At 42.4% G+C, this 27998-nt stretch overlaps 1 protein-coding gene across 1 annotated transcript in view; it reads left to right on the plus strand.

Annotated features, from left to right (window-relative positions):
• The first annotated feature begins 651 nt into the window (after positions 1 to 651).
• ZMPSTE24 (zinc metallopeptidase STE24) overlaps positions 652 to 27998 on the plus strand; it is a 46716-nt gene continuing 19369 nt past the window's right edge. Inside the window, 6 exon segments of the mRNA XM_043996427.1 lie at positions 652 to 1280; positions 7412 to 7558; positions 17742 to 17828; positions 21673 to 21789; positions 22730 to 22882; positions 26375 to 26516. Coding sequence (XP_043852362.1) covers positions 1161 to 1280; positions 7412 to 7558; positions 17742 to 17828; positions 21673 to 21789; positions 22730 to 22882; positions 26375 to 26516 — 766 coding nt within the window. The 5' untranslated portion in view covers positions 652 to 1160.

The following is a 27998-nucleotide window of genomic DNA, read 5'->3' on the forward strand; positions in this document are numbered from 1 at the left end:
CTGTGAAGCAGAGGGAGACATGGAAGGAGAGGGGATTGTGACCTGGGAGGGGAAGTTCAGGGGTCAGTCCTGGAGGGTACAATTTGGGATGAGTGAGGTCTCGGGTGCCATCCCCTTCTGGGTAGAGGATCTTTGGAGTTGCTGAGGTCGGGTAGCTGGGTCTAGGGGGGTGAAGGGGGCTAAATGCGGACGTTTCTCGGCATAGGGACTCGGTTTGGGTTAGAGAGGGAGACTGAGGCAGGGACTGAGCTTCTGGATGGGTGGATGAATGAATGAATGAATGAATGAATGAATGAATGAATGAATGAATGAATGCTGAGTTGAATGAATGGAAGGAGTGAGGAGGCTGCCAAGGTGCCTGCCTGGAAGAACACTGGGGTTCAGGGATGGGTGAGAAGGACAGCGTTTATTTCCACACGTCCTTGTCCTTGACCTAGGCTAAAAGGGCCAGCCACCCGGCCCGGGACGCGCTTAGAAGGCCGCTGGTGTCGCAGGCGCGCGGAGCAGCCGCAAGGGCGTGCTCCTGTTCGGAAGGCTGCATTCGGGAGCGCGCGGGCTGTCCAGAAGGCGCGCAGGCGCATCTCTGCTTAGAACAAGGACCAGGGTGGGGCTGAGCGGAAGTGGTGGGGCTGAGCGGAAGTTGGGGGGCTGCCCGCGCTTTCTCTGCTCGGCTTCCGGGCTTTTTCCTAACCTACGGGGAAGGTGTTGGATGTGACACCGCAAACTCAGAGTGGAGGGGGGTTGGGTGAGTGACACAACTAGCGAGCTGAGGTGACGGGGTGGATGTCTGCAAGAAACTGCAGTGGGCCCTTGTGGGTGAGTGACACAACCGGGTTCGGGGAACAGATGTGAGGGGGACGCCTCCGGCTAGCCGAAAACCCGAGACCGTTTGGATGTAACACCGCCAGCACTCGGCCACGGAGTCGGATGTGGGCGTGAGCCCGGAGGTTGAGAGGACGGGGACTGATATGTTTGTAACACTGAGCACGCGCCGAGGCGCCGGGGACTGATGTGGTGGTGACACCTCCGAGCCGGGTGACGGGACGGATGTGGGTGTGACTCTCCCCTTCCCCCCCGGCGGGCGTGCTCGTGGAGGGGACTGAGGAGGCCGGGACGCCGCCGGCGTGTGGGGGCGCGGAGGAGAGCCGGAGGTCGCGGAGATGTGGGTGCCACTGCTGGACGCCCTGTGGGCGCTGCCGCTCGAGAAGCGCATCTTCGGCGCGGTGCTGCTCTTCTCCTGGACCGTCTACCTGTGGGAGACCTTCCTGGCGCAGCGGCAGGTGAGCTCAGCTTCGAAGAGGAGGAGGGAGGAAGGTCGCACGCCCCTCGGGGCCCTGCCGCGCCTGCCCACCCACGTGGGCCGAGGATCCAGGCCGGCCCCTCTCGGCCTGGGGCGGGAGAGGGCCCGCGGCACTAGGCCCCTTTGCAGGCAGCTCCTCGCCCCACAAATCCCCATCGCCACCAAAACGACTTCTTAGACATCGTCATTTTCTGCCCCCTCCCCCCTTACCCCGAGTCCTCGACATGCAGTAGGCGTATAATAAATGTTTGACGAATGCTTGGATTGAATTACTTTTCCCCTAGAGGTTGGCTTTGGGCATAAGACCTGAGTTCGAGTCGCTGCCATCCTTCTTAATGTGACCTTGGGCAGTCTCAGCTCTCTGAGCTTGTTTTCTTACTTATAAAGTGAGAGGGTTGAAACAAGATGCCCTCCGAGCTCCCATCCAGCTGTGAGTCTTCCTGAACAATTCCGAGTATGGCCATCCTCTGCCACAGATTGGCAAATGGCCTTATAGCGTCGTCATCATTCACATTTTGATGGGGCTGTAGGATTTTCGACCTTGGTTTCCTTTTGGTTATCCTGTGATGTGGTTAAAGGGAGTATTATCACACTTTTAGGATTCCCAGATATGGTGTTCTGTCCCCATAACAACCTGTGAGTTCGGTAGGGTCAAAAATGGCAGGCCCGTTTTGTTGATGAGAAAACTGAGGCCAGGAAGTTATGTTTGGTGTAAGGCAGAAAGCTTTCAAGGAACTGAATGCCAAATTGTCATGATCCGGAGGTCTCTAGAAAATTGATAGTCCTGACTTGGGAGCTTGGGGTTGAATCCTTTCCCTACTATTTACTTGCTCTTTGACCTTCAACCATTAACTTCTGTGTGCTCCTCTGATTTCTTTTGCTTTTCATCTCATTGGACTAGCCACGTTGTTAATGTGAAGCCATAAGATCAGACAGTTATTTTCTGAATGAAGCCTTTCAGTTCTAGTTAGGTACTTTCTAAGCATCAGTACTTCAGAAATCCAGTTTCCTTGGTGTGGGTATTCTGTCCACTGAAGCCGCTTTTGATCCTTTTCTGACTTTAATATAGATATCTTAGAGTTGTTATGATTAAGAAACTCATAAACAAACAATAGCCAGCCAGTTGGGCGAGGCACCTCTCAGTTTAGCTAGTCTGGGCCTCAGATGACAGCTGTAGGTGGTTCACTGGGAATTGTCTTCAGAGTCTTTTCATGCTGGTAGAGTTGTCCAGAGCTTGTGCCTTGCTATCTGAGCCTTTGAGGACAGGGGTCACCTTTGAGCCACGTAAGAGGAAGGACTTTTTAGATTTCAAGAACTTGAGAACATCTTTAAACTTCGTGCAAGATAGGTCACTTTTCTTTGTGTGTGTGTGTGTGTGTGTGTGTGTGTGTGTGTGTTTTTAGTGAGGCAATTGGGGTTAAGCGACTTGCCCAGGGTCACACAGATAGTAAGTGTTAAGTGTCTGAGGCCAGATTTGAACTCAGGTACTCCTGACTCCAGGGCCAGTGCTCTATCCACTGTGCCATCTAGCTGCCCCGTGCTTTTTGTGTTTTGTTTTTTTTTTAGGTCACTTTTCTTTGAAGGCTTATATGGGCCATTATTGAACAGTGGCAATTCTTTCCATGGTATTTAGAAAATTCCTTTTTAAAGTGCAAAAACATGGGGGCAGCTAGTTGGCACAGTGGATAGAACACTGGCCCTGGAGTCAAGAGTACCTGAGTTCAAATTCGGCCTCAGACACTTGACACACTTACTTAGCTGTATGACCCTGGGCAAGTCACTTAACCCTCATTGCCTGGAAAAAACAAACAAACAAAAATAAAGTGCAAAAACAGTTATATTCCCTGTCACCATCTCTTTTATTTCATTCTTCTTTCAATTTCTCCCTCCATTTTTGCCTTGTATCAGCATATCATCTTTTACCATAAGCATTTCTCCCTGTCATTTTTGTATATATCTGTCTTAAGTCTTTCATCTGGGAAAGTGAAGTATAAGGTACTAACTGTAGCATAGTGGAAAGAGTATTAGAATTTGAGTCAGTAGACTTGGGTTTGATTTCTGGCTGTGCCACACCTTGTAACTTTAGGCAATTCCACATGTCTTTCAATTTCACATTCTTCTGTAAAATACATCTGGCTCTAGCTACTTCAGTTCAGTTTAGCCAGCATTTATTAAGAGCCTATTATGTGCTAGGCACTGTAGTAGATACAGAGACAGAAATGAAATAATCCCTGCCCTTAAAAAGAGTTTACATTTTACTGGGGAGGTGGAGTACTGTGTGCATAAAAGATAATTTGAGGAGGTAGATAACACTAACAACTGGAAATACTGGGAAAGATTTTGTGGAAGATATAATACCTTGCACTCAGCTTTAAAGAAAGATAAGAATTCTGAGTTGCCGAGATGAAGGAAATATGTTCCAGGCCTAGTGAATAGCCCCTTTAAATAAATGGATAGGAGATGCAAGTTGGCTGGAATTTGGAGTTTATGAAGAAGGACTTTATGAAATAACTGTGGAAAGGTGGGTTTGAGCCAGGTAGTGGAGGCCCAATACCTCAAATAGCTGTCTCCAAGGTCAGGTGGTACAGAGGATAGATCATTGGGCCTATAGTCAGAATTCAAATTCTCCTTCAGACACTTCCTAATTGTGTGATTCTGGGCAAATCATTTAACCTCTCTGCTTCAGTTTCCTCATCTGTAAAATGAGGATAATAACAGTTCCTGTCTCCCAATGTTGTATCACATGAGATATTTGTAAAGCACCTGACACATGGTAGGGGCTCTATAAATACTTATTCCCTTCCCCCTAGAGCTGTAATGAACCATAGAGATCATTTAGTCCAACCCCCTTGTTTTATTGTTTTTTTTTAAGATGAGGAAATTAAGGCCCAAAGAAGTTAAATGACTTGCCCAAGGTCAATTGGGTAGTAAGTGGTAAAGTCAGTGTCCACTGGAATGAGGCCAACACTTTTCACTGTATTAGCCTGGCAGTTTATAAACTATACAGTGCTGTATCTATAAGGTTCTTTATCAAAGCTTTGTCTCATACAAAATGTTTTTTCTCATCATTCCAGAAGTCTATGTGTGTGTTGACAAAATTCATGTATGAGTCTGTTACAATTACTATCCAAGTCCAAGGTTACTTACATAACCCCTGGTTGCAAGTCTGTTACCCAGCAATGCAGTGATGTGCAGGAGTTTTGGCCATGATGGCTTGATACTTCTTGCCTAGGTAGGCCAGGCATGAACGTGTAGGAACAATTTTAAGGAGGAAAAATTTTCACCAAAAATCTCATCCTGTGCCACATTCAGGTCATTCAGGCCACGTTTGATTAATATGTCACACTTTGGATATAGGGATCTATTTTAATGAAATCCTATTTTAGTAAATTATTATATAATTTAATATAACATAGTATAATGAATATCTAAATATAATTATATAAATTATTATATAATCTTAGGTCTAACACAGAGCCTTTGTGTACTCATATATATATATATATATATATATATATATATATATATATATATATATATACACACACACACACACATATTCCATAAAAGTATTTTATTATTTTCCAGTTACATGTAGAGATAGTTTTCAACATTTGTTTTTATAAGATTTCTAGTTTCAAATTTTTCTCCCTCCCTCTCCTCCCCTTCTTGATCTCATCAACTCCTGTAGGATTGATGACTGACTCAGACCACTCCCAGATTGACGTATCTACTCACTTTCTGATTTGCCTACTTGACATCTCCGCTTAGATGACCCTTAAGCATCTCAAGCTCAACATATCTGAAACAGAGCTCATTATCTAAAACCACCTTTCCTCTAAATTTTCCTATTTCTGCCAAAATCCTCCAGTTATTCAGGTTCCCTACCTTGGAGTCATTTTCACCTCTTCACTCTTCCTCCCCAATTGCCTAGTCTTATCAGTTCTGTCTCCACAATATGGTCCGTTACCATACTCGTGTCCACTTGCCTCATTTGCTCTTTCCTGAACTGTTCTCAAAGCCTCCCAGTTAGCCTCCTTATAGCTAGTCTTTTCCCAAGTTTCTGCAGTACATCTTCCACAAAGCTGCCAAATGATATTCATGGGTAGGTCTGATCATGGTACTCCCTTGCTCAAAAAGCTTCAGTGGCTTTAAGTAAAAATATAAAACTCTTTGGCATTTCAAGTTCTTTCTAGGATGATTTCATAATATTTCTCCTTGGCATAGTAGCTAAATTAGTTGCTCTGCTTTATATATTACACAAGAGAGCATTCCATCTCCTATCTCCATGCCTGTGTTCATATAAGGTTGTTCCCCTTTTCCTGGGATGTTTTCCTTCCCCACTTTCATCTTTTGGGATGTATAGCTTCCTTCTACATTCAGCTTAAATGCTACGTCTTACGAAAAGCCTCTCAATCTATCTAGTGTTCAACCCTTCCCCTCCCCCCACCCTGTTACTTTGTTTATATATTGTATTAACATATAAACCTGGTCGAATGTAAATTTTTTTTAGACAGAGCCTTGTTTCATTTTATACACATGGATCCCCAGTGTTTAGCATAAGGCCTTGTGCATAATAAATGATAAATATGTATTCTATTGTTTTTATATCCCAGCACTGTGCACATATTAGTGCTTAATAAATATTTCTTTGAAATTGTGAATTGACATAACATTTAGAGCATATCATCTAGTCCAACCCCTTCAGTTTATGGATGAGTCAGTTGTTGAAGAAAAAAAATAATACTGTACATTGTGTTTTAGGTATGAGTCTGCTAGAAACACTTTATTAACTTAGCATTAATTTAAATCCAAATATTTATTCTCAGAGAGAGAAATGCCCAAACTTCAATAGTTAACCTATCTGACAAGACAGTTGGAGCTAACATTTATAGGACTTGATCCAGGAAAAGATCACAAAATTGTTTTAGGTTAATTTTCTATTCTACTTAATAGAATAATAGTCATTGACTCTTTTCCTGATATTCTTTCTTTGACCATTTCACTCCAAGGTTCTCTGCTGTTAGTACACTAATCACTTCTGAAACAGTCCAAGGTTCTTTGCTATTAGTACACTGAATCACTTCTGAATGAATAAAAAGGTTCCCCAAAAATACAGGAGTAAAGCCATGATGTCTATTCTTTTTGGTATTATTTGTCATGTTTTAGAAGGGTTAGCAGTAGCAATTAGATGAGCAAGAAATCAAAGGTGGAAATCTCCCCTAGAGATTTCCAGCAGCAATAATACTTGAGACAGTTAATCGCTTCAGTAGTCTCAAGCTAACTAAATTCAACACAAATCAAAAGCATTTCTATATAATAATAATTTACAACAGAAAGGGAAATCCCATTTAAAATAACTAAAAAATGTGTAAAATATGTGTGCATTAATCTACCAAAGCACACAAAATGTGTGCACAAGTTCAATAACAGAGTGCTACTTTAAAGAAATAAAGAACAACTTTAATAACCAGAGGAAGACACAGTGCTCAGGACTGGGCTGAACTAGTATAAGAAAAATGACAGTGCTGCCAAAGTTAGTTTACTTCAGCGTCCTGATCCTTTTGCCATACCAGTCAGATAGATTATCAGAGGGATACTTTACAGGTTCATTTGGAGAAACAAAAGACATAGACTATCAAGGGAAATAATGAAAAAAGGTGTACATGAATAGCATTTCCAGACTTCAAACTATATTATAGAACCAGAAAACATAAATTACTAAGGAAAGAACTCCCTGTTTGATTAAAAACTGCAGGAAAAACTAGAAATAGCTTGGCAGAGATTAGGCTTAACCCAACATCTTTTACTACGATTTACAGTAAATTCTAAATGGTTGCATGATCTTAATATTAAAGATCATAGGACACACAAAAACAGCGGAAGAAAAGCAGATCATTATATACTTTTCACAAGGGCTATTAGTAATGAGGCCATGATCAGGGTACTGTTATCAATAATGCCATTACTTACGTGTTCTCATACAGACTAGATTAAATGGATACATTTGATTGGACCTAGTCCTGCTGTCATGATATGACCCTAAAAGAGTATTTTAAAATAAGCATTTGAACATTTATTAAAGTATTTTTGTTACTACATTTGTTACAGAGACGTGTCTACAGAACCACTACCCATGTACCAAAAGAACTAGGACAAATCATGGATTCTGAAACATTTGAAAAATCTCGACTCTATCAGCTGGACAAAAGTACTTTCAGCTTTTGGTCAGGACTGTATTCTGAAACTGAAGGCACTGTGAGTATTCCTTTAAGAAAAAATCATCTCAAATAATTATAGCCTAATTATAACATATTTGATTTCACAAATGTAAATATGATTAAAGATGAGAGAATGGTTGTTCATTGCTGGTTCCTGAGCTAGTTTGGTTTGTGTACCCCCCTGGACAGTTAGTTCTTGACAGTCATAAACTCTGCAGATATTACCAGAAATGTATTTTCCTTATTAATCTGCCTTCATATTCTCTCCAAATGTGGCCTTTGGAAAAAATTTCCAGTAGTTCCCTGAAATCGGTTTGCTAATAATATTGTCTATAAACATTTTCAGTTACTTTTTAAAATGTATTTGATTGGCACTTGGCAGTCCTGGGAGTTTTCCTTTCAGTATTACTGGGCCATTTAAGGGGCAGCTAGGTGGTGCAGTGGATAGAGCACTGACCTTGAAGTTAAGAGGACCTGGCTTCAAATCTCACCTCAGACAATTACTAGCTGTGTGACCTTGGCCAAGTCATTTAACCCCAATTGCCTTAAACATCTTCAGTCATCCTGATATATATATCTTGCCACTGGACCCAGATGGCTCTGGAGGAGAGAGTGAGGTTGGTGACCTTGCACAGCCCTCCCTTAAATCCAATTCAGAGCAAGTCATGATATCACCCCATGTCATGGTCCTCTTTGAGAATGAAGGACAAGCAGCAATAACAACTACTGGGCCATTTATTCTGTAGCCCCTTAAATTGTCTTGTTTTGTTTGATGGGCAGTTGGGGTTAAGTGACTTGCCCAGGATCACACAGCCAGTAAGTGTCAAGCGTCTGAGGTCAGATTTGAACTCAGGTACTCCTGAATCCAAGGCCAGTGCTTTATCCACTGTGACACCTAGCTGCCCCACCCCTTAAATTGTCACTGCAGGTCAGCAACATAGCCAGAGAGATTAGAAATGTGCTTTAACAACAAAAAAAATCTAAATCAAGCATTAGGAGCAAGGAAAGCAGAAACACAATTCAGTGAAAGAAGAGGCCTGGGAAATACTGTGGTTATACTTTTCCTATGGAATCAAGGCCTGAATAAAAGAGAAATGGCATGCTAATCGTGAGTTGGTCTTGAGAGCCCACCAAAGCAGAAGAACAATGCTCAAGTACTTCTGGTGGATTTGAGGGAGATCAGAGGAAGAGAGTGCAGGGCTCACTTGCCACAGGCCCAAGCATTGGGAAAGGTTGGTCTTTATTGAGTATCTGATGGAGGCTTCATTCCAGTCCTGGGGAAGGGAACAAGAAAGCTCATTGTGCTAGCTCCATCTGTCCCCAAAGTGTATACAAATGATGGAAGAGAGAGAGAGAGAGAGAGAGAGAGAGAGAGAGAGAGAGAGAGAGAGAGAAGGCATGTGGAGATTTAGAATGGTGCTCAGGGCTTGTGTGGTATGCCAGGAAAAACTCAGAGCCTGTGCTTAGCCATTGTGACAGGCTGGGAGTGGTGACTAGGGACTGGAGACACAGACCATGACTTCTCTTTGGTATGTTGAGACTGAATAGGAATGCCAAGTAGTGTGAGATTTCTCTAGATGAATTTTCAGGAGCAAAATCATCGTTAGGACAATTGAAAAGTACAATTTGAGGAGTGTTGACTCCTGGGTTAAAGAGACATTTTCAGATAGACGAGTTTTTTTCCATCTTGACCTATGTAACCCAGGGTAAAGGGGCCCATTTTATCCAAGCTAGTAGTCAAGGAACAACAACAGTGTGAACAATACTAAATGTTGATTTGTGTGTTTTGTTTAAGAGAAGGGTGACAATGTGCTCAGGGAGGAAATAGGAAAAAGGAAAAGCTAGGATCATAAGATTTAGAGCTAGAGAACTGATTTGGGATCATCTTGTTATGTAGATGGAGAACCTGAAACCCACAGAGCTTGAGTAACTTGCCCAAGGTCATTCATTCAGATAGTAAAGGCAGCAGACCCAGGATTCTGACTTGAGGAACGTTCTGGGATGCCAAATTCAAGTCCTGTGCTCAAAGCACAAAGAAGGAGAGATGGTCAAAGGATGAAATAATCCCTACTCTGGAGATTTATATTCTAGTAGAGCAGATGAGAATGTATATAAGCATATAGTATGCCTCCACCAGTCGTGGACGACCATGGATCAGCGCCTTGAAGAGCCACAGGCCATAGTGTGGCTGTGCAGTCCGATACGGGAGCCACAGCTCCTGAGTGACTTATAACTGGTAACTGCCACATCCTGTGTTGTATCTACCCCATGAGGAGTAGCTGGAGTGTCCTCTCCAGGGCGCTGGCCTGGATGGATCAATATGGAAAACAAGCTGTTGCCCATGCGGCAGGTTTTCCCTCTCCACAACATTGGTGGATCTAAAGGAGAGGCAGAGCCAGTACAGTTTGGCACCAGTACCACCACGGGAGTTGCCAGAGGGATGTGATGTCCAACATCCAACTGCCTAAGGGACTCCGACTCCTGATTTTTCCTCGGGGTTAACTCCCGAAGCCTTTCCCATATATGGTTATAGCTGCAAGGCAGCGGAGGTTTAAAATCAGGGTTCCCTTCCCCTAGGTGGGTTGCCTGCCAAGGCTAATGAGCCCCACCCGCCCGAAGTGACTGGTTTTAAGGGGCCAGTGACTCGCCTTCGCCCCTTCTCCTGTTAGTGGAAACAGTTCCTCCATGAGAAGGCCAGGAGTTGGGCTTCGGTTGTCAGAGGCTGTTTGAGACGCACGCTATTGGAGCATTTTATAGAGTGGGAGCTTATCCCCACTCCCACCCCGGCATGACAAACATAAGCATATACAGACCAAATATAAAGAGAATGCAAAAAAAGTTAAATACAAGCTACTTTGGGAAGTTGGGCACTAGTACTGCCCATGGTCACACAGCTGACACAAAGTCCAGCTTTTTATCCACTGCACTGCTTGTCACATGATATGTTGCCTCTCTCAAGTAGCTAAGGACACATTAAAACCATTCCACTTCAGTATTTCTCTATGATAATTAGGAAAAAAATCATTCCTCTTTTGTGTTGATTAAAATAGTTGTGACTTGTTTGTTTCTTGTAAAAGCATTAACAGAAGTATTATTTGAAATATCTTTGCCTCTCCCTGCTAGAGGAAGCCTTTTTATTTTTTTTGTTGTTCATCCACCAAATATTTATTAAATGTTTATGAACCTCATGCAGGATGGGCCTTGTCGGGTGCTCTGGGGAACTACAAAGTTAGGTAAGACATAGAGACATAGTCCCTGCCCTCATGGAGCTTACAGTCTAACAAAAGGATAAGAACCCACCAGCGTTAGCTAGAGTACAGACCTCTATAAGTGCGTTAAAGTTACAAAACAAAGTGCTCTGTGAGGAGGGTGATAGAGGAAGTCTTTTTTTTTTTTTAATTTTTTAGTGAGGCAATTGGGGTTAAGTGACTTGCCTAGGGTCACACAGCTAGTAAGTGTTAAGTGTCTGAGGCTGGATTTGAACTCAGGTACTCCTGACTCCAGGGCTGGTGCTCTATCCACTGTGCCACCTAGCTGCCCCCAGATAGAGGAAGTCTTAATGCTAGATGTATTGCTGTTGAAATGAAGGTAAACTGAGGCACAAAGTTGTGAGCCCATTTAGTTTACTGAAAAGGCTAACAGTTTGGGGTTATTAAAAAACAAAACAAAACAGGTGGGCCAGACTTGGCCAACTGCTGGAGTAGACGATCACGGCAGTCTTCCAGCTAAGATATGTCTTAGTTCTAAATCATAGAATCTGTGAGCCTTGGCGGGTGGATAATCAAAAGTTAACTTTATTAGATCCTTCATCTTCTCATTGTGCACTTTTAACATTGGTAACATGGAGGCTTGTAATATTCTGGCGTCTGTCCATATTCCTTCATAAAATAACATTCACATTAAACTTCCCTTGGATTTTAATAATTGTGTACTAGTAATGCTTAGCCCAACAAACTCTTTTTATAAGGCACTTTTATAAGACACTTGGCCCTTGGAATTAAAAACAAGGCAGTCCTTCCCCTCAGGGAGTTTACAGTCTAATGGAAAGAGTTGGCATTTATACAGATATAATAAAGGAGCCTGTGACTTCCTGACACTGGATCTACACAGGGATAATACTCCAAGAAGACTGTGGTCTCAATGGGAGCCCCCTATTATTCATCTCTCCTGGATGGAGACCTTCCTAGAGCAGGAATGTTCAGTCTCATTGAATGACCTGAACTTTCAGAACTCACTGGAGCCTTGTGAAGAGAAGGGAAGTTGCAGCTGGCAGGCCTCAATTGAGAGTCATCTAGTGCAGTCCTCTCATTTACAGATGAGGAATCTGCTACCCAGAGGTGGAGACACTGGTGCTGTGTAGGAGAATGAGATGAGAACCTACGTGCTCTGACTCCAGGTCCAGCCCTTTTTCTCCTCTTGTATTTGTACACGTTCTCTGTCAGAATCAGAGGCTTCACTCTGAAGAGCTTATTCTTTTTTCTTTTTCTTTTCTTTTCTTTTTTTGCGAGGCAATGAGGGTTAAGTGACTTGCCCAAGGTCACACAGCTAGTAAGTGTCAAGTGTCTGAGGCTGGATTTGAACTTAGGTCCTCCTGAATCCAAGGCCAGTGCTTCATCCACTGCACCACCTAGCTGCCCCCAGAGCTTATTCTTAGAATCAACTGCTTGTGACCCCAAGTGCCCCATTTGTGTCCACCGCTGTCCAGTTGCTGACTTCAGGTTCCGGACATGGTCTTAACCTCTCCTTTTTCCACATTCCAGTCCAATCAGCTCAGAGCGAATTGCCTTGCCAATCTTGGTTTAGCTGAGCAAACAGCTCTGTGCCTTTCCTGGGACGTCGTGATTGTCTGGGGAATTCATGACTTTCAGGATTTTGGAGCATAGTCTGTCCACAGGATTTAGAATCAGAGGAGCTGGCTTTGAATCCCAGCCCTGTTAACAACTTGCTGTGTGACCTCAGATAACCTCTCTGGACCTTACATTCATAAAATAAAGGCATGGACTGGAGGACTAAGGTCAGTCAGTCCATCAGTAAGCATTTATTGAGCAAATACCTGGGAATACAAATCCAGTAAACAAAACAATCTCTACCTACAAGGAGTTCCTGTTCTAATAGGGAAGACAGATGTGTGCAGAGTAAATGTAAAGAGAACACATTTAAAGAAATCAACTTAGTTGATCATTAATTAAACGAGGTGGTTTGAGAGGAAGAACACGGACAGTTGAGGAGTCCAGGAAAGCCTTCACATAGAGGATGGTACTTGAGATACATCTTAAAGGAAGACAGGTTTTCTGTGAGGTGGAGTCAGGAGTCAGTAAACATTTATTACGCACCTTCCTTATGCAGGCACTGTGCCAAACTGGAGATACAAATAGGAAACAAGGTGTGAGTACCGAGCCTGATTGGACAATGCCCCCATGATGAGGTTTGTGTCTCAATGATGAGCTTCCTTGGGCTTAGTGAAGTCAAGAGAAGTCCCAAAGAAATGCAGCCAGGGGGAGATGAGGAGCAAATGCATTCCAGGCCGAGGGAAGGTGAGTGGATGGGAACAGAGTCAAGGCCAGGACCGGCCAACAGACCTCAGAGTACAGGAGGGAGGAGTATGAGGCTGGGAAGATAAGTTGGGGTCAGGTTGTGAAAGGCTTTAAAACCTAAACAAAGGGGTCTTTATTTCATTTGGCCAGAAGCATCCACTGGAGTTTATTGACCAGAGGAATGACATGATCAGAATTGTGCTTAAGGAAATTACTGTTGTAGCAGAGTATGAAGAATGGACTTGAATGGGAAGAGTCTTGAGGCAGGGAGAGCAATTAGGAAGCTGTTGTCATAATCTAGGCAAGAGTTTATGGGGCCTGAACTGAGGTGCTAGTTGTGTAAGCAGAGAGAAGAGACTGCATTTAAGAGATGTAAATGTGAAAGGGCAAGATTTGGCAGGTTTGTGGGGCAAGGGAGAGAGAAGAGTCAAGGATAATGGCACTGTTTTTAACTGGGGAAGTGAAAGGATGGTGGTAATCCCAGCAGAAAGAAGTTGGGAAGAGGGCTGGGTTCCACCTCTAAATCCTTTCTTTTCAAAATGGACTCTTAAATGTATTTAGTAGACCTCACTTCTATTTGATCATTTTAACTGATGTCTATAGGGCTTCTCTTGTTTTTTTTTTAAAGATGTGGCATCTGGATTCACACATAGTATTAGAGGTCCCCGCAAACAACAAGATTTTCGTGGATAGAGATATATATTTTTTCTTTTGTATTCATTAACCTTTTAAAAGGGCTCAACATTTGGTTGGACTTTCCCCACCAGCGATCATTCTATATCTCTTCCCCTAAACTCTTTGAGAAAATTGTCTACATTAAGTGTTTCTACTTCTCATCTCTTTTCTAAACCTCTTTAATTTAGCTATCAACCTCATTAACCAGTGGAAACTGCCCTCTCCAAAGTTATTAGTGATCTCTTGCCAAATCTGGTGGCCTTTTTTCAGTCCTGATCCTTCTTGGTCTTTCTGTGGCATCTGATGCTCCTCTTGGGTAACTCTCCTTTTAGGTTTTTCTGACACTTTTGAATCTCTTGGTTCTCCTATCTGCCTGACTGCTCCTTCTCAGTATCTTTTACCAGTTCTTCTTCCATGTCATGATCAATCACTAAGGTCATCCCTCAAGTCTCTGTCTTGAGTCCTCTTCTTTTTTCCTTTCTTTTTTTTTTTTTTGGTGAGGCAGTTGGGGTTAAGTGACTTGCCCAGGGTCACACAGCTAGTAAGTATCAAGTGTCTGAGGCTGGATTTGAACTCAGGTCCTCCGGACTCCAGGGCCAGTGCTCTATCCATTGCGCCATCTAGCTGCTCCCTCTTTTTTTTTTTTTTTCTTTCTACACTGTCTCACTTAGTGAACTCATGGTTCCATTATAATTTCTTTTTTTTTTTTTTTTTGGTGAGGCAATTGGAGTTAAGTGACTTGCCTAGGGTCACATAGCTAGTAATTGTTAAGTGTCTGATGCCGGATTTGAACTCAGGTCCTCCTGAATCCAGGGCCGGTGCTCTATCCACTGCTCCACCTAGCTGCCCCCCATTATAATTTCTGTACAGATGATTCTCAGGTTTATATATTTGAGCCCATGACTTTCCCCTGAGCTATAGTCACATTTCTAATGACCTCTTGAACATAGTGAACTTGGTCATCACAAACTCAGGATGTCCAGACAGACCCGACTCTATTTCCCCCAGCCTTCCTTCTTTCAGAATTTCTATTAGTAATGAAGGTACCAGTCGTCCAGACTCACACTCTCAGTGTCATTCTCAACTACCCCATAGCCCACAAGTCTTCCTTTACTTCTCTGGTGTGTGGCCCCCTTTCTCCCCTCATACAACCATAACCCTAGTTCGGGCAGGCTCTCATCTCCTCCTGCTTCCACTACTTCAATGAGCTTTTTACTTATGGTCTTGCTTCCAGTCTTTCACCACTCCAAATCCATCCTCCCCTCAGCTGCAAAGGTGATGTTTCTAAAGCTTGGTTCTGACGATGTATTGCGCTTTACCTCTCCCCTTTCCTCATCTAGTTATATGGGCCTCCTTGCTGTTCCTCAAATGTAACACTTTATCTTTGGTCTCTGTGGCTTTGCACTGGTCCCCATTCTTGGAATGTTCTGCCTTCCACCCCTGCCTCTTAGTTTCCCTGGCCTCCTTCAAGACTCAGGTCAGAGTTCATCTTCTGCAGGCCTTCTGTGGTACCTTCCCATTTCAGGTTACCTTCCATCTACTCTCTCTCTCTCTCTATTGTATGTACCTAATTATTTTTGTTCTCTCCCCCATTAGAATATATACTCCTTGAGGGCAGGGGCTGTTTTTTTTTTTCTTTCTTTGTATTCCCAGCACTTGGCATAGTGAAAAGGAAGGGAAGTTTTCCCTTTCATCAGACCTAAATTTATCCCATTGCAACTTTTACCCATTGCTCCTAGTTCTGTCTTCTGGGCCCACACAGAACAGATCTAACCCTTACTTTTTCACATGACGTGTTGTCAAGTACTTGGAAACAATGATGGTAGCCCCTTGGAGGCTTCTCTAAACATCTGCACAACCCATGAGGAATTCTTTCAGTCCAACCTTATGTCCTGAACTTGAGGCCCTTTGCCATTCTGGATGCTCTTCCGCTTATCAGCGCCCTGCCTAAAATGCTGTGCCCAGCACTGAACACACAACTTCCTTGGGGGTTTGAACAAGGCCAAGTACCGTGGGCCTCTCTTAATGCAGCCCAAGATCACATGAGCTTCTTGGTGTGCTATAGCACGCAGCTTACTCATTAAGCTTGTAATCCCCCAAACCCCCAGATCTTTTGGACAGAAGTCCTAACCATGACTCCCCCATTTTGTTCTTAGGAAGCCATTTTCTTATACTCAAGCAGACTTTATTTTTGTTCTTATTAAATTTCATTGATTAGATTCAGCTCGATTTTCTAGTTTACTGAGAAAATTGAATGTCCTGACTCTGCCATCTAGTATGTTAACTATCCTTCCTCGCTTTGTATTATTTGAAAATTTGATATGGCCTTGTGTTCCTTTAGCCTAGTCATTGATGTAAATTATAAATGCCATAGGGCCAAGCACAGATCCCAGGGCTTCTGTTGGAGATTTCTCTTCTAGTGATGTGGAACTATTAATAGACCCTCTGGCCATTCAATCATTACCAAATCCATCTAGGCTGCTATCCTAGAGCCCACATTATGCCTATTTTCTACAAGAATAGCATGAGCTATTTTGCCAAAACTCTGGGTAAACTAGAAGTGACAGTGTTTCCCAGGTCTACCCCTTAAGGGAAAGGGAATAAGGTATTCCTGCATGCTGTTGTCTTGGATGAATCCATGCTTGTGTTGTCTCCTACTTCCTTTTCTAGATGTAGGCAATTGAGAACCCCTGGAGATTTTTTAATTAATGAGAGAGAAGACCAGCTTTATGTATTCAGAAGATTGGTTTGGCATTGGTGTGAAGGGCTAATAGGTTGGGGAAGAGTAGGACCTGGAAGAGCTGTTATGAGGCAGCTGAATATCCTGAGCAGGGGTGGCAGGGGACCTATAACTAGAGGGCAGTGGCAGGGAAGGGGGGCTAGTATGGAGGTGGAAACAATTGATAGCACGACCTCCTCTATAATTTGGATTTTTCCCATCTACCTTGCATTATACTTGCCCACACTGAAACTCCTCTGCCACGTTCTGCCCACTCATGTAGCCTTAAAAAGTCTCTGTTCAGTTTATCCCCATATTTCTGGCTCACATTATCTGGAATGTCATCTGTGATCTTTCCTTTCCCAGGATGTTTCTGAGGATACTAAATAAGACCATGTATTCCTGGAGATGGCTTTTTACCCCACTGTGTGTTGCATATCTAAGCTAGTTCTCAATCTCATAAAAAACCAGTTCCTAGTCCCACATAGAGGCATGGTGTGGGATGCGTTTCCCTCCCAGTGCTATTTCTCTGGATGTATTGCCTGGACAGCACTCATGCGGGTCTCCTTCCTATACTCTGTTTGGCAAACCTATTAGTATTCTGTCTCTATCAGCATGGTTTTGAAACACATTCCTGCTTTTGTGCATGTGTACACACACAGAGGTCAGTTCCTTCATCCAGTACTTCCTCATCTGGAGACACCCTCCCACCCCTACCCATGCATGCACCAAATCCTCTACTCTCAGACAAGAAGCCTTCCTTGATGTACCTAGTCTATAACAAGCTTTACTCTTAGAACTGACATTCTACTTTGGACTTCTTGGGTGCAGCTGTCATCTAGTGTGGTTTATTATACTGGTCAGTTTTATATTAGACTTATACTACAATGACCATGGGGGCTAAACATTGAGTCTCCTGCATTGCTGAGCACAGTGCATATGCAAAAGGCGCTTGTTATATATTTTCTGTTTTGTATGTCTTTGGTGTAGAGAATGGAAGCTCCTTGTGAGTAGGAAATGTCTCATTTGTTGTATCCATCCATAGCGCCTGGTGCATAATAATTGTTTAATAAGTGCTTTATGGATTGATCTTTATCAAAGACATTTTGAAATTAATTGTATTGTTCATTTATTTGATGTAGGTTTACATGTAAATTTATTCCCTTGATGAATTCGACAGATAGGATTTCCCCTTATGGAAGCCAAGTCATTTTCTTCCCATGAGTGGTTTATACTATCATGATGATTTCATATGCTCTTGAAAAATTGCTAAGATATATTTTATTTTACAGGTTATTCTTCTTTTTGGAGGAATTCCATATCTCTGGAATCTTTCTGGAGTATTTTGTAGACGTGCTGGATTTGGGCCAGAGTATGAGGTACTTTTTCTTATGCCTAAAAAATGCTTTCTCCCCTTCTTGACCTATGGAGGTTTATTCTGAAGTTAATCTTGTTGGAACTTATATCATTCATTATTTATAGTTAGCACCTTCTGTAGAGCATTTTTCCATGAATAGCTATTTGAATGAGCTCTGTGCTCATAGCTGTGCACATACGTGGGATATCAGTCCAGAGTAGAATGGGAGGAGTTCTTGGAGGAGGGAGCCTTCCAGAAGAGGAGCACAGAACTCCCCAGCAGAACCATGTTGGGATTCAGGAAGCAGTGACTCAAGAAATGGCTTGGAGGCCCAGCTTGTGGCATGACAGCAGCCAAAGGTTCTCCCCTTCTCCTTAACTTACAGCAGAAGTCACAGGGGGCTAGAAGGGCCCTCTGAGGTCATCAAGTCAAACCCACACATTTTATAGAAAGCTTAAATGATTTGCCTGAAGAAGCCACATAAGCAGTAAGTGGCAGCTCCAGGTTTTGAACTGAGATCCTTAGACTCACAATCAGTGTCCTTTCCTCTGCATCATGCAGCCCCTCTATGCCACTCCTCAGGAAGTCCCGTGTAGGTCAGAGGCATCAGTCTTTGTCATTTGCAGAAGCTAGATCTCATGGGCTTTGGGTCAGAGGACACTCTTGAACTTAGAAATCCAAGGGCAGAGAGAACAAAGAGATTATTGACCCACAGCAGAAGCGCTGAGTCTCATAAGTCTTTAAGCAGTTTGTAATTCTGCTTTAATAAAAGCAGATAAAAGAAATAAAGAATAGTAAATTCTCTAAATAAATAAATAAATGAAATAAAAGAAATAAAGAGGTTTATTCTTCTGTCATCTTGGGTAAATTTTTCTACCACAGCAATTCCTGTGCAGCACTGTGCAGGTTCAGATCCGAACACTTGCCCTTTCCCTGATCCAATCAGAAGTATTACACCAGAAGAGACAGCAATGGCAGGGGAGGGGAGAGGAGAAACTCCTGAGTTAAGACAATAGATACTTCAACAAGATTAACTTGTAGAAAGTAGTTACAGTGTGTATATATACTTAAGTACAGACATAAGCATATACAGATAGAAGGAGATAGTAACAGTGTTCATGTTTTCAGTATGATATCAATGTCTAGTTTATGCTGTCATTGTTTTATTTTTGAAAAACAAAGAAATTGTCCTCAAGACTCTTTCTTGTAGGCAAGGTTTGGTTTAAAAAAAAAAATTCTCCCCAAGTAGTAGTCACTTTATCAGAAGGGAAGAGCAGCAGTATTTTAACAAATAAAAGAGGTTTTGAAATATTTGTTCCTTTGCTAATAAATCCAGGCTTTTAATAAGGGAGGCTACAGACAATAATGTTTCACATTTCTATTTTAAGTAGTAACTGATAGAGGTAACATTTAGGAAGGACTTCCTTCTCTCTCAGCAAGGTCATAGCTACAGAAACAAAGGCTTTTTCAAAAGCAAGACAGGATATTGGAAATTAGCAACCAATAGGGTGTGCAGTTTTGTTATCAGAATTAAAAGGGGTTTCCACAGATGGTTGGGGGTTTGCATTTGCATTATTTAATATAAGATAGGGGTATGTATCTCCATCTATCCAAGATTGGCTGCTGCGATAAGGTCTTAGGTAAAGTGAGGTTCATTGATCACTTTTGGGGGGAATCACTTTCTTAATCAGTTTAATTACCTTTAACCCCTCTTTCTCCTAAACTGACTTCAGTTAAGCTAACTTATATTGAGGCATGTGGAAATACGCTTGGTTAGCACTGGAAAGTATAATTTTTCACAAGAAAGTACCCTGTATTTGTGAAGCATATCTATATATCTATGAGTGTCGGTATATTTTACACATACATACATACATGTTTGTATATATATTTATCAGGGGTCAAAATGAGATTTAAAATATTTAACAAGAATTTATTAAGCATTTAATATGTGTATTCCAGGTACTTTATAAATATGATCTCATTTATCTATGAGTGTCGGTATATTTTACACATACATACATACATGTTTGTATATATATTTATCAGGGGTCAAAATGAGATTTAAAATATTTAACAAGAATTTATTAAGCATTTAATATGTGTATTCCAGGTACTTTATAAATATGATCTCATTTGATCCTTACAACAACCATGCGAGGTAGTTGCTATTATTATCCCCCTTTAACAGATGAGGCAGCTGAGGCAAACAGAAGTTAAGTGATTTTCCCCAGGTTTACCCAGCTAGTATCTGAGTATGGATTTGAACTCAAGTCTTTCTGATTCTAAGCCTGGTGTTCTATCCATTATAATAAATAGCTGCAACACATATGCAGGCTTTGCAAACCTTACATCACTGTATAAGTACTAGCTATTAGTGGAGAATGTGATGCCGTGGAAGGCGCCCTGATACACCAGGGGTGTGCAGCTGAAACTAGACCCTCAGTTTATGTGTCCCTTCCTAGTTTCAGATGAGTTTTTTCTTCTTTAAAGTTAAATTCCTCTCATTTCTTTTTGCTTCTTGTGTTTGCTTTTCCCACTCTGGCCTACTTGCTCAGTCCCCTTTGCCAGTTTCTTTTCTTCCTCACCTCCCCCAGGTGTGGACATTCCTCAGAACTCTGCCCTCAGTCCTTTTCTTTCCACCCACTCCTTTGACAATCTCATCCACTTCCTTTGTCTTTAATTGGCTTTAATGTATTACCTCCCATACCTTTGTCTCCAGCCTGAACATGAACTGAGCCCTGTATAGAGGATTCTGAAGGGCACAGGTGAAGTGGGAAGGCCTTCCAGGCATTGGGGAGGATATTACAATAGTTCAGGAGAAAAGAAATGGAGGCCTGAACAAAAGGGAGAGTGTTAGGAGTGAATGGAAAGAAGAGGACAGATGTAGGAGATGTTATGGCAATAAAATCAATTATACTTGACAGCCAATTGGATGGTGGGGGCAGAATGTTGAGGAAATGATGACTCCAAGGTTTGGGTCCTTGGTAACAAGTAGGATGATACTCCCACCAGTAGAAAAGGGACGTTGGGAGGAAGTTGCTCGAGTATGAAGTGACAGTGGGACATAGAGGTGGACATAACACTGCAGGCAATTGGAAATGTGAGGTTGGCAACTTGGGGCAGAATTTGAGGCCAGATCTGTAGATTTGGACTTCCTCTGTGTAGAGGTGTTCCTGAACACATGGGAAAGAGGGGAGCAGATAGGGCCTGGGCCAGAGCCTTGGGAGACACCCTTCTGATGTCAGGAGGAAGATGAACTAGCAAAAGACACCAAGAAGACCAGTTATACAAGGAGAAAGAGAACAGAGAAGCCCAGGGAGGAGACATTCTCCAGGACAGGGTGATCAGCAGTGTTGAACATTGCGGAAAAGGGAAATGGGAATGGAAATGGAAAAGAGCATTGGCTTTAGTAATTAATAGACCATTGATAACCTTAATGCTGTGGGGCAGGAACTCAGATTGCAAGGGGATGATAAGAAGCAAAATGGCTGGTGAGATAGTAGAAGGAGTAAGCATAGATTTTTTTTTCTGGGATTTTAGCATTGAAAGGGAAGAGAAAAATAGAATGGTGTTTTGAGGAGATAACAGGGTCAAGGGAAGTTTTTCTAAGAATTGAAAAGGTGTTTTAGATATCAGAGAGAGAGAGAGAGAGAGAGAGAGAGCGCCAGTGGGTAGGAGGCACTACAGTTTAGCAGGGACAGGAAATGATTGTTGGGGAAAGTTCCCAAAGGTGAAGGGAGGGGATAGGATTGAGGACATAAATGAAGAGAGTTAACTATAGCAAGGATCTCATTTTCTGAGGCACAGGGGAATTAGGATGTTACTTTGTAGAAATAGTAATTGTCTTTTCCTGTTGTCCTTAGATTACTCAGTCCTTGGTGTTCCTGTTTTTGGCCACACTCTTCAGTGCCCTCACTGGCTTGCCTTGGAGTCTTTACAATACATTTGTCATAGAAGAAAAGCATGGTTTCAATCAACAGGTATTGTAGAATGCCCTGACATTGTTCTTTGTCACATGGGGATGATCTTCCTTCTTTCCTGTTGTGCCAGGGTCTCCACTTTTACTTACACATTAACTTACATGCTTATTACTTCTGCTACTGGAATAACTTGAGAAAAATGCATAGTAGGTGTGACATTTAGGTTTTCTTTTTTTCTGTGAAAAAATTCTGCATGAATAAGTTCAGATATTTCTCAGGTGATGAATTTCAAACCAGTTCTTTTAAAGGTGTGAGAGACTGAAAAAAAAACCAACCCTGAAGTAGTAGCAAAAGAGGCCTGCCCTCTGGACCCAGCACTACTTGAGTCTTACTATTGGTTAATGAGCCTGCACCCCAGAACTGTTGGGGTGAAATCCCCTCTCATGATACCATTGCAAATAAAGAAATGACCTCAGGAAAGAAAGTGAGAGAATCTCAAGGCTTCTTCCTTTCTACTTTTTATAAAAGGTAGTCATTTCTTTACAGTTATGCTGGTTATTGATATTTACAAAGTAGAGGAAAAGGGTTACCACCAGCCTGTTGCAGGTGCTTAGCCTAAGGGTAAAGCAAGATCATTGCATGCTAATGTTTCATGTTCTTTTCAGTATTTTAGGGATTCTGGATTTCAGTGGTGTGGGTATTAAATGTAGAAGATTTTTAAAGAGTTGCTGTTGCCAGAAATATTCAGTATCTGGTAGCCAACATGCTGCCCTAAGTGAGGCTGCCCCTCAGGCAAGGGTGGTTCTTTTCTCTGGGCCAGAATCCTCAGAGGTTGTGCTTTGCTGCTATGGCTTTAGGAACCTAGGAATACTTTAACAATACAATGAGCCACTGCAGTAGGACTTGAGTGGGAGCGTAATTGACAGTATTTTAAACAAATAGTTATATTCAGTTGGTTATTTAAAGTAGCAGCTTTCTGTCATGATTTCTTTTTTTTCAGACCTTAGGGTTCTTCATGAAAGATGCTATCAAGAAATTTGTTGTGACTCAGTGTATTTTACTGCCTGTTACTTCACTTCTGCTTTATATCATTAAAATTGGAGGTGACTACTTTTTCATCTATGCCTGGCTGTTCACATTAGTTGTTTCTTTGGTGAGTAAAGTCTCTCATAAGACATCAACCAAAAAACTACTTTAATTTTAATTAGCATGAAAAACACTCTTTTGTTTTGAAAATGATCTTTAATGTGATTGCATTAAGTTACATTTTTAAATTTGGTTTTTTATTTTGAATTTGACAAATATGTTCTAGAGAGAACATTTCCATATATGAAATCACAGATACTTACCATGTACAGATTGCTTTTTAAAAAGTCTATATTTTAGATTTAAAAAAAAAGAATGTTTTTTTTCTCAATTATATGTAAAAACACTTTTTTTGTTTTTTATAATTTTTGAGTTCCCAAATCCCTCCCCCCTCCTTTAGAAGACAAGTACTTTGATATAGATTAAACATACTTCCACATTAGCTATGTTGCAAAAGATGAAAACTAGTCTTAAGGAACAGGTGAAATTCAAGGTGAAATTGACCTGTTAACTCATGTTTGTGTGGAGAACTAGGATTAATTTGATCTTAGAATTTAAAAAAATTTCTCTCGACTTTTTATGTCAATTCTTTTCTTTCTAGATGGGAGGACAAGGCAGCAAAAGAAAATAGTGACATGGAACCTGAGGGAGGGTAGAGTATCAAGAAGGAGGGGTGGTGAGCAGGGTTAGGTGCTGTGGAGAGGTCACCTGGGAAGAACAGGACTGAGAAAAACGGCCATTTGGATCTGGCAACTCAGAAGTCATTGGTGACTTTAGGGAAAGCTCTTTTAGTTGAGTGGTGAAAAGAAAAGCCAGCTTGGACAGGAGTGATGTGTGAGTGAGTGGTGAGGTGACATTTTTCATATCAGAGCAAGGATGATCGCTTCTGGCCTTTTGACTGGCCTTCAGTACCTAGGACCAAAAATAGGCTGAGGAGAAGAGCGCGGAAGTAATCAGTACATATTTGTACATATAATCTTACACACTTTGTAACCTTATTTCTCACTAGTAGCCTTCATCTATTCTATGTTTCAGTCAAACTGACCTATTCATTGTTCCCCTGATAGCGTCCTCCTGTGTAGTTCCTAACCATTCTTCAAATGACAAGTCAGATAGTGCCTCCATGATGCCTTCCTTCTTGCTGTGAAGCCTGCTTCTCTGTCGCTTCCAGGCGTTGCAGTATGACATCTCGAGACCTCAGAGGTCATCCGGTCCAGTCCTTTCATTTTGTACATGAGGAAGCTGAGGCACAGAGAGGGAGAGGGACCCAAGGTTGCACAACTATTAAGTGGCAGGGCTGGATTCTTAACCTAGGTCTTCTGGCTCCCAAGTCTGTTGCTTTCTCCACTGGGTCATGCTGTTTTTCAACTTTCTTATGTTAGTTTACTTGAAATGTGTTTCCCATCTCCCCCACCAGATTGTCCTTTGGATTTCTGTAGCCTGAACCCCCCGCCAGTGCCTAGCATAGTGCAGTATACATAAGGATTGTGTGAATGAAAAGTAATAGAGAAGCACTTGTTTTCTCTACTGTCTTCTTTCTTTCTGTTTTCATCCTTTCCCTATCACATCTGAGAAGCACTTCTCATTCACCATGTTTAGAAACATCTGCAGTGCCAGAGAGATAGGAAAGACATTTCTGTATAGTGATTTTCTTGAAGGACAAACACAAGCCATTGATCATGAGATTTTGCATAATTGGTGTATTGTTTAAGACCTGGTTAAATCTGAAAACAGTGGAGGCCCTGAACTGGTCTGCATAAGGGATAGCCCCAAGAGCTAACAACTTTAGTTAGCAGTATATAACTAAAAGGAGGCAATGAGCTTCCCTAAACTAAAATACAACAATGTTCAGTGACACATTGGAAATAGAATTCCCAAGCCCAGCCTAGCCCTTGATAAGTGGGTATGTAGTGCACTTCAGCTTCTGCTTGGGCTCTCAGTAGGAGAGCATGATCAGGTATAGGTGGGTCACACATAAGAGCAGACAGCTTGCAGAAAATATCCTAGGGCCATTGCTAGCTCTGCTCAACTCTTGTGCTACACTCATTGTAGGACTCCACCATGTGTCCTGGATGGCAGCCCGATTTTTGGAATACATTGTAGCCCATCCCGTGGCATCTGCACACTACACTTTACCTCTCCATCCCAGACTGACTTACGCTAGAGGCTTCTCAGATACAGTGTGTCCAAAACAGAAGCGCTTTCTTCCCTCCTAAACCCAGCCTACTTCCCTTGTTCTGTAAAAGGCACTGCCATCTTTTCCATTCATAACTCATCATCTCTGATTTTTCTCCTCTTCCTTATCCCCCATGTCCAGTCAGTGGTTATCCTTTATCTAGTCTACACCTCTGTAACGATCTCCTTTTCTCTTCTCAAGCAACTGTCACCCTGGTTCCAGCCCTCATCATATCTTTCCTGGACTGTTGCAATAGCTGGCTGAGTTGGGGTCCCTGCTTCCATTTTCTCCCTTCCTCAGTCTTCCCTACTATAGCTGCTGCTAAAATATCCTTCCCTCCCTAAGCCTCAGAACCGTTCGGTTGCTCCCCATTGTCTGGCGGATAAAACACTTCTTAGCCTAGCAGTTGGGGCCCTCGTAGTCTGGTTCACTCCTCCTCATACCTTTGCCAAGTCAACATTCCAGCCAAACTGGATGAGTGTTTGCTAAATTCAGCAGTCCATCTCTACTTCCGGGCCTTTTTGTGAACCATCCCATCTTGTCTAGAATATATGTAACTTCTCATCCCTGCCCCATAGAATTCAGATGCCACCTCTGAAGTTTTCTCTGATCACTGTCTTCACCCACCCCAGGTTTTAGTGTTCTCTCCCTCCCTCAGATTCCATTGTCCTTTACTCATTTGTATACATATGGATTCTCTTCCCCTCCTCCCCATCGCAAGCTCCTCAAGAACAGAACTATTTCTCTTTACCCTCATAGCTAGCACACTAGGTAGGCACCTTTAGTTTATTCAGCTAAATCTCATAGCACATCATACAATGAAAACTTGGAGGACGGAAAGATTCTTTTGGCTTGGTGCTGGAGAGGTCACTTCATGGAGGAGGATACTCACCAGATGGATCTTGAAGGGAGGGAGGGGCTTCAACAGATTGGAATGGGAGGCTGACCATTGCAGGCATGGGGGTGAACTAAGCAGAAGCACAGAGATGGGAAAGGCCAGAACAGCATTAGAGCATGAGAGGAATGTAGGAAGGGAAGTTGGAGGGAGTAAAGTTGGAAAGGCAGATTGGAGACAAGTTGTGGGAGCTTATGCTTTATTCAGTAGGCACTGGGGAGTCACTGACAGATTTTGAGGAGAGGAGTGACATGATCAGGCTCATCGATTAGAAAAAGACCTCAGGTGGTGTGAGAAGGGTGACTTGGAGAGGTTGACCGCAGAGAGAGATAAGGGATGTGTCCATCCCAGAGCTCTGGTCAGAGGGACTAGGGACTTATACCAAAACCTAGAACATTGCTGGGAACCTAGGCACACTTGGTAAACCTGTCCATGTTCAACCTTTTTCAAGAAACTTCTTAGAGGTTGTTCTCACTTTTACATTTCAGGTGCTTGTCACTATCTATGCTGACTACATCGCTCCTTTATTTGATAAATTCATTCCTTTGCCTGAGGGAACCCTCAAAGAAGAAATTGAAGTAATGGCAAAGAATATTGACTTTCCTCTGACTAAGGTTTATGTTGTGGAAGGTAAGGCTTTACTGAGGGTAAGAAGGTCTTGGCTTTCTACCTTGTTATTAAAGTTCTAAGTTATGAATGAAGGAAAGTTCAACATTGATTTTTAGAGTTAAGCTCTAAAATTTGGAATGTCGAGTTTTCTAAGAATTGGGGATACAGCAGAATCCCAATGTTATTGGGAAGTAAAGATAAACTCTCCCTTATTGTAGTGAAAAATATAAATGGAATATTGTTTAGCCTTCAGTATAACTTCGGGTTATAGATAGTATTAGCTATGTCCAAATAATTTTCTTCATTACACCCCTGTAAGATAGCTGATGGAAGCCTTTCTAATTCCCATCTTACAGATGAGGAAATTAATGTCCCAAATTGGTAGGGACTTGGCCAGTTACACAACTACTAGCGTTGACATCAAGATTCAAACCTGCCTTTTGACTCCTAAGGCCTCTTTCTCCTGTATCATACTCCTTCACTTCCCCCAAAACAACAACAGAAGATCTCTTTGATTCTCAAAATAATCCCCTAAGGTCAGGAATACAGGTATTCTTGTTGTATAGAAGGAGGAACTGAGGTCCAGAAAGGTTGTCACTTAGCAAGCATTATACAGTCAGTGCAGCATGTTGGGTGCCTGTCTCTGTGCCCAAGTGGAGACTTGTCTGGTGATGAAACCCTTGATTGCAGAATTGCCCTGAAACTGAAAGTCATTGGTCAGACCTACAGGCAGTGCTGGCCTAGGGATCAGAAGCCCTGACTTCCCACTTTTATTCACACTTAATTGCTGAGTAAGTTGCTTAACTTTTCTGAGCCTCAGTTTTCTCATATGTAAAATGAGAGAGGTGGACTCTGACTGCAGAGGCCCCTTCTGGCTCTAAATCTATGACCCTGTAATCTTTGATTGGCTGTGGCTAAGGAAACCAAGCCCTCTGTATCAAAGCTGAGGCTTTGGGAGGAGCCAGTGGCTCCAAGCTACTTTGCACACATCTGCCAAGCCTGTGTCTGACCACATCACTCTGCTCAGTTACTCCAGTGGCTCCCCGGGACCATCATCTAAAGCCAGGCACAACCTGGCCCCCTTCTACCCCTCCACATATGCTATAGTATAGCCCAATTAGCCTTCTTAATGTCCTCATACATGGCACACAATCTTTTACTGCCATGCCTTTATACGAGCAGGCCTCCATTCATGGAATGCATAACAACCTTGCCTTTACCTCTTAAAGTCTCTATCTGCCTCTAAGATTCATCTTCGGTACCTGCTGCATGAAGCCTTTCCTGATCCCCGAGATGCTATGGTTGGGTATACCCCCACCCTCATTACTTTGCACCTGCTGTGTGTGTGTGTGTGTGTGTGTGTGTGTGTGTGTGTGTGTATACATGCTTATGTGAGCTATCTCCCCTCACTAGAATGTGAGTGTGTGTGTATATATATGTATATAGGCATACACACATTATCTCCCCTAACTAGCCTGTAAACTTCTCTTGGGCCGAAGCTGC

This window comes from Dromiciops gliroides, chromosome 3, assembly GCF_019393635.1.
Source record: "Dromiciops gliroides isolate mDroGli1 chromosome 3, mDroGli1.pri, whole genome shotgun sequence".
NCBI classification, from domain to species: domain Eukaryota; kingdom Metazoa; phylum Chordata; class Mammalia; order Microbiotheria; family Microbiotheriidae; genus Dromiciops; species Dromiciops gliroides.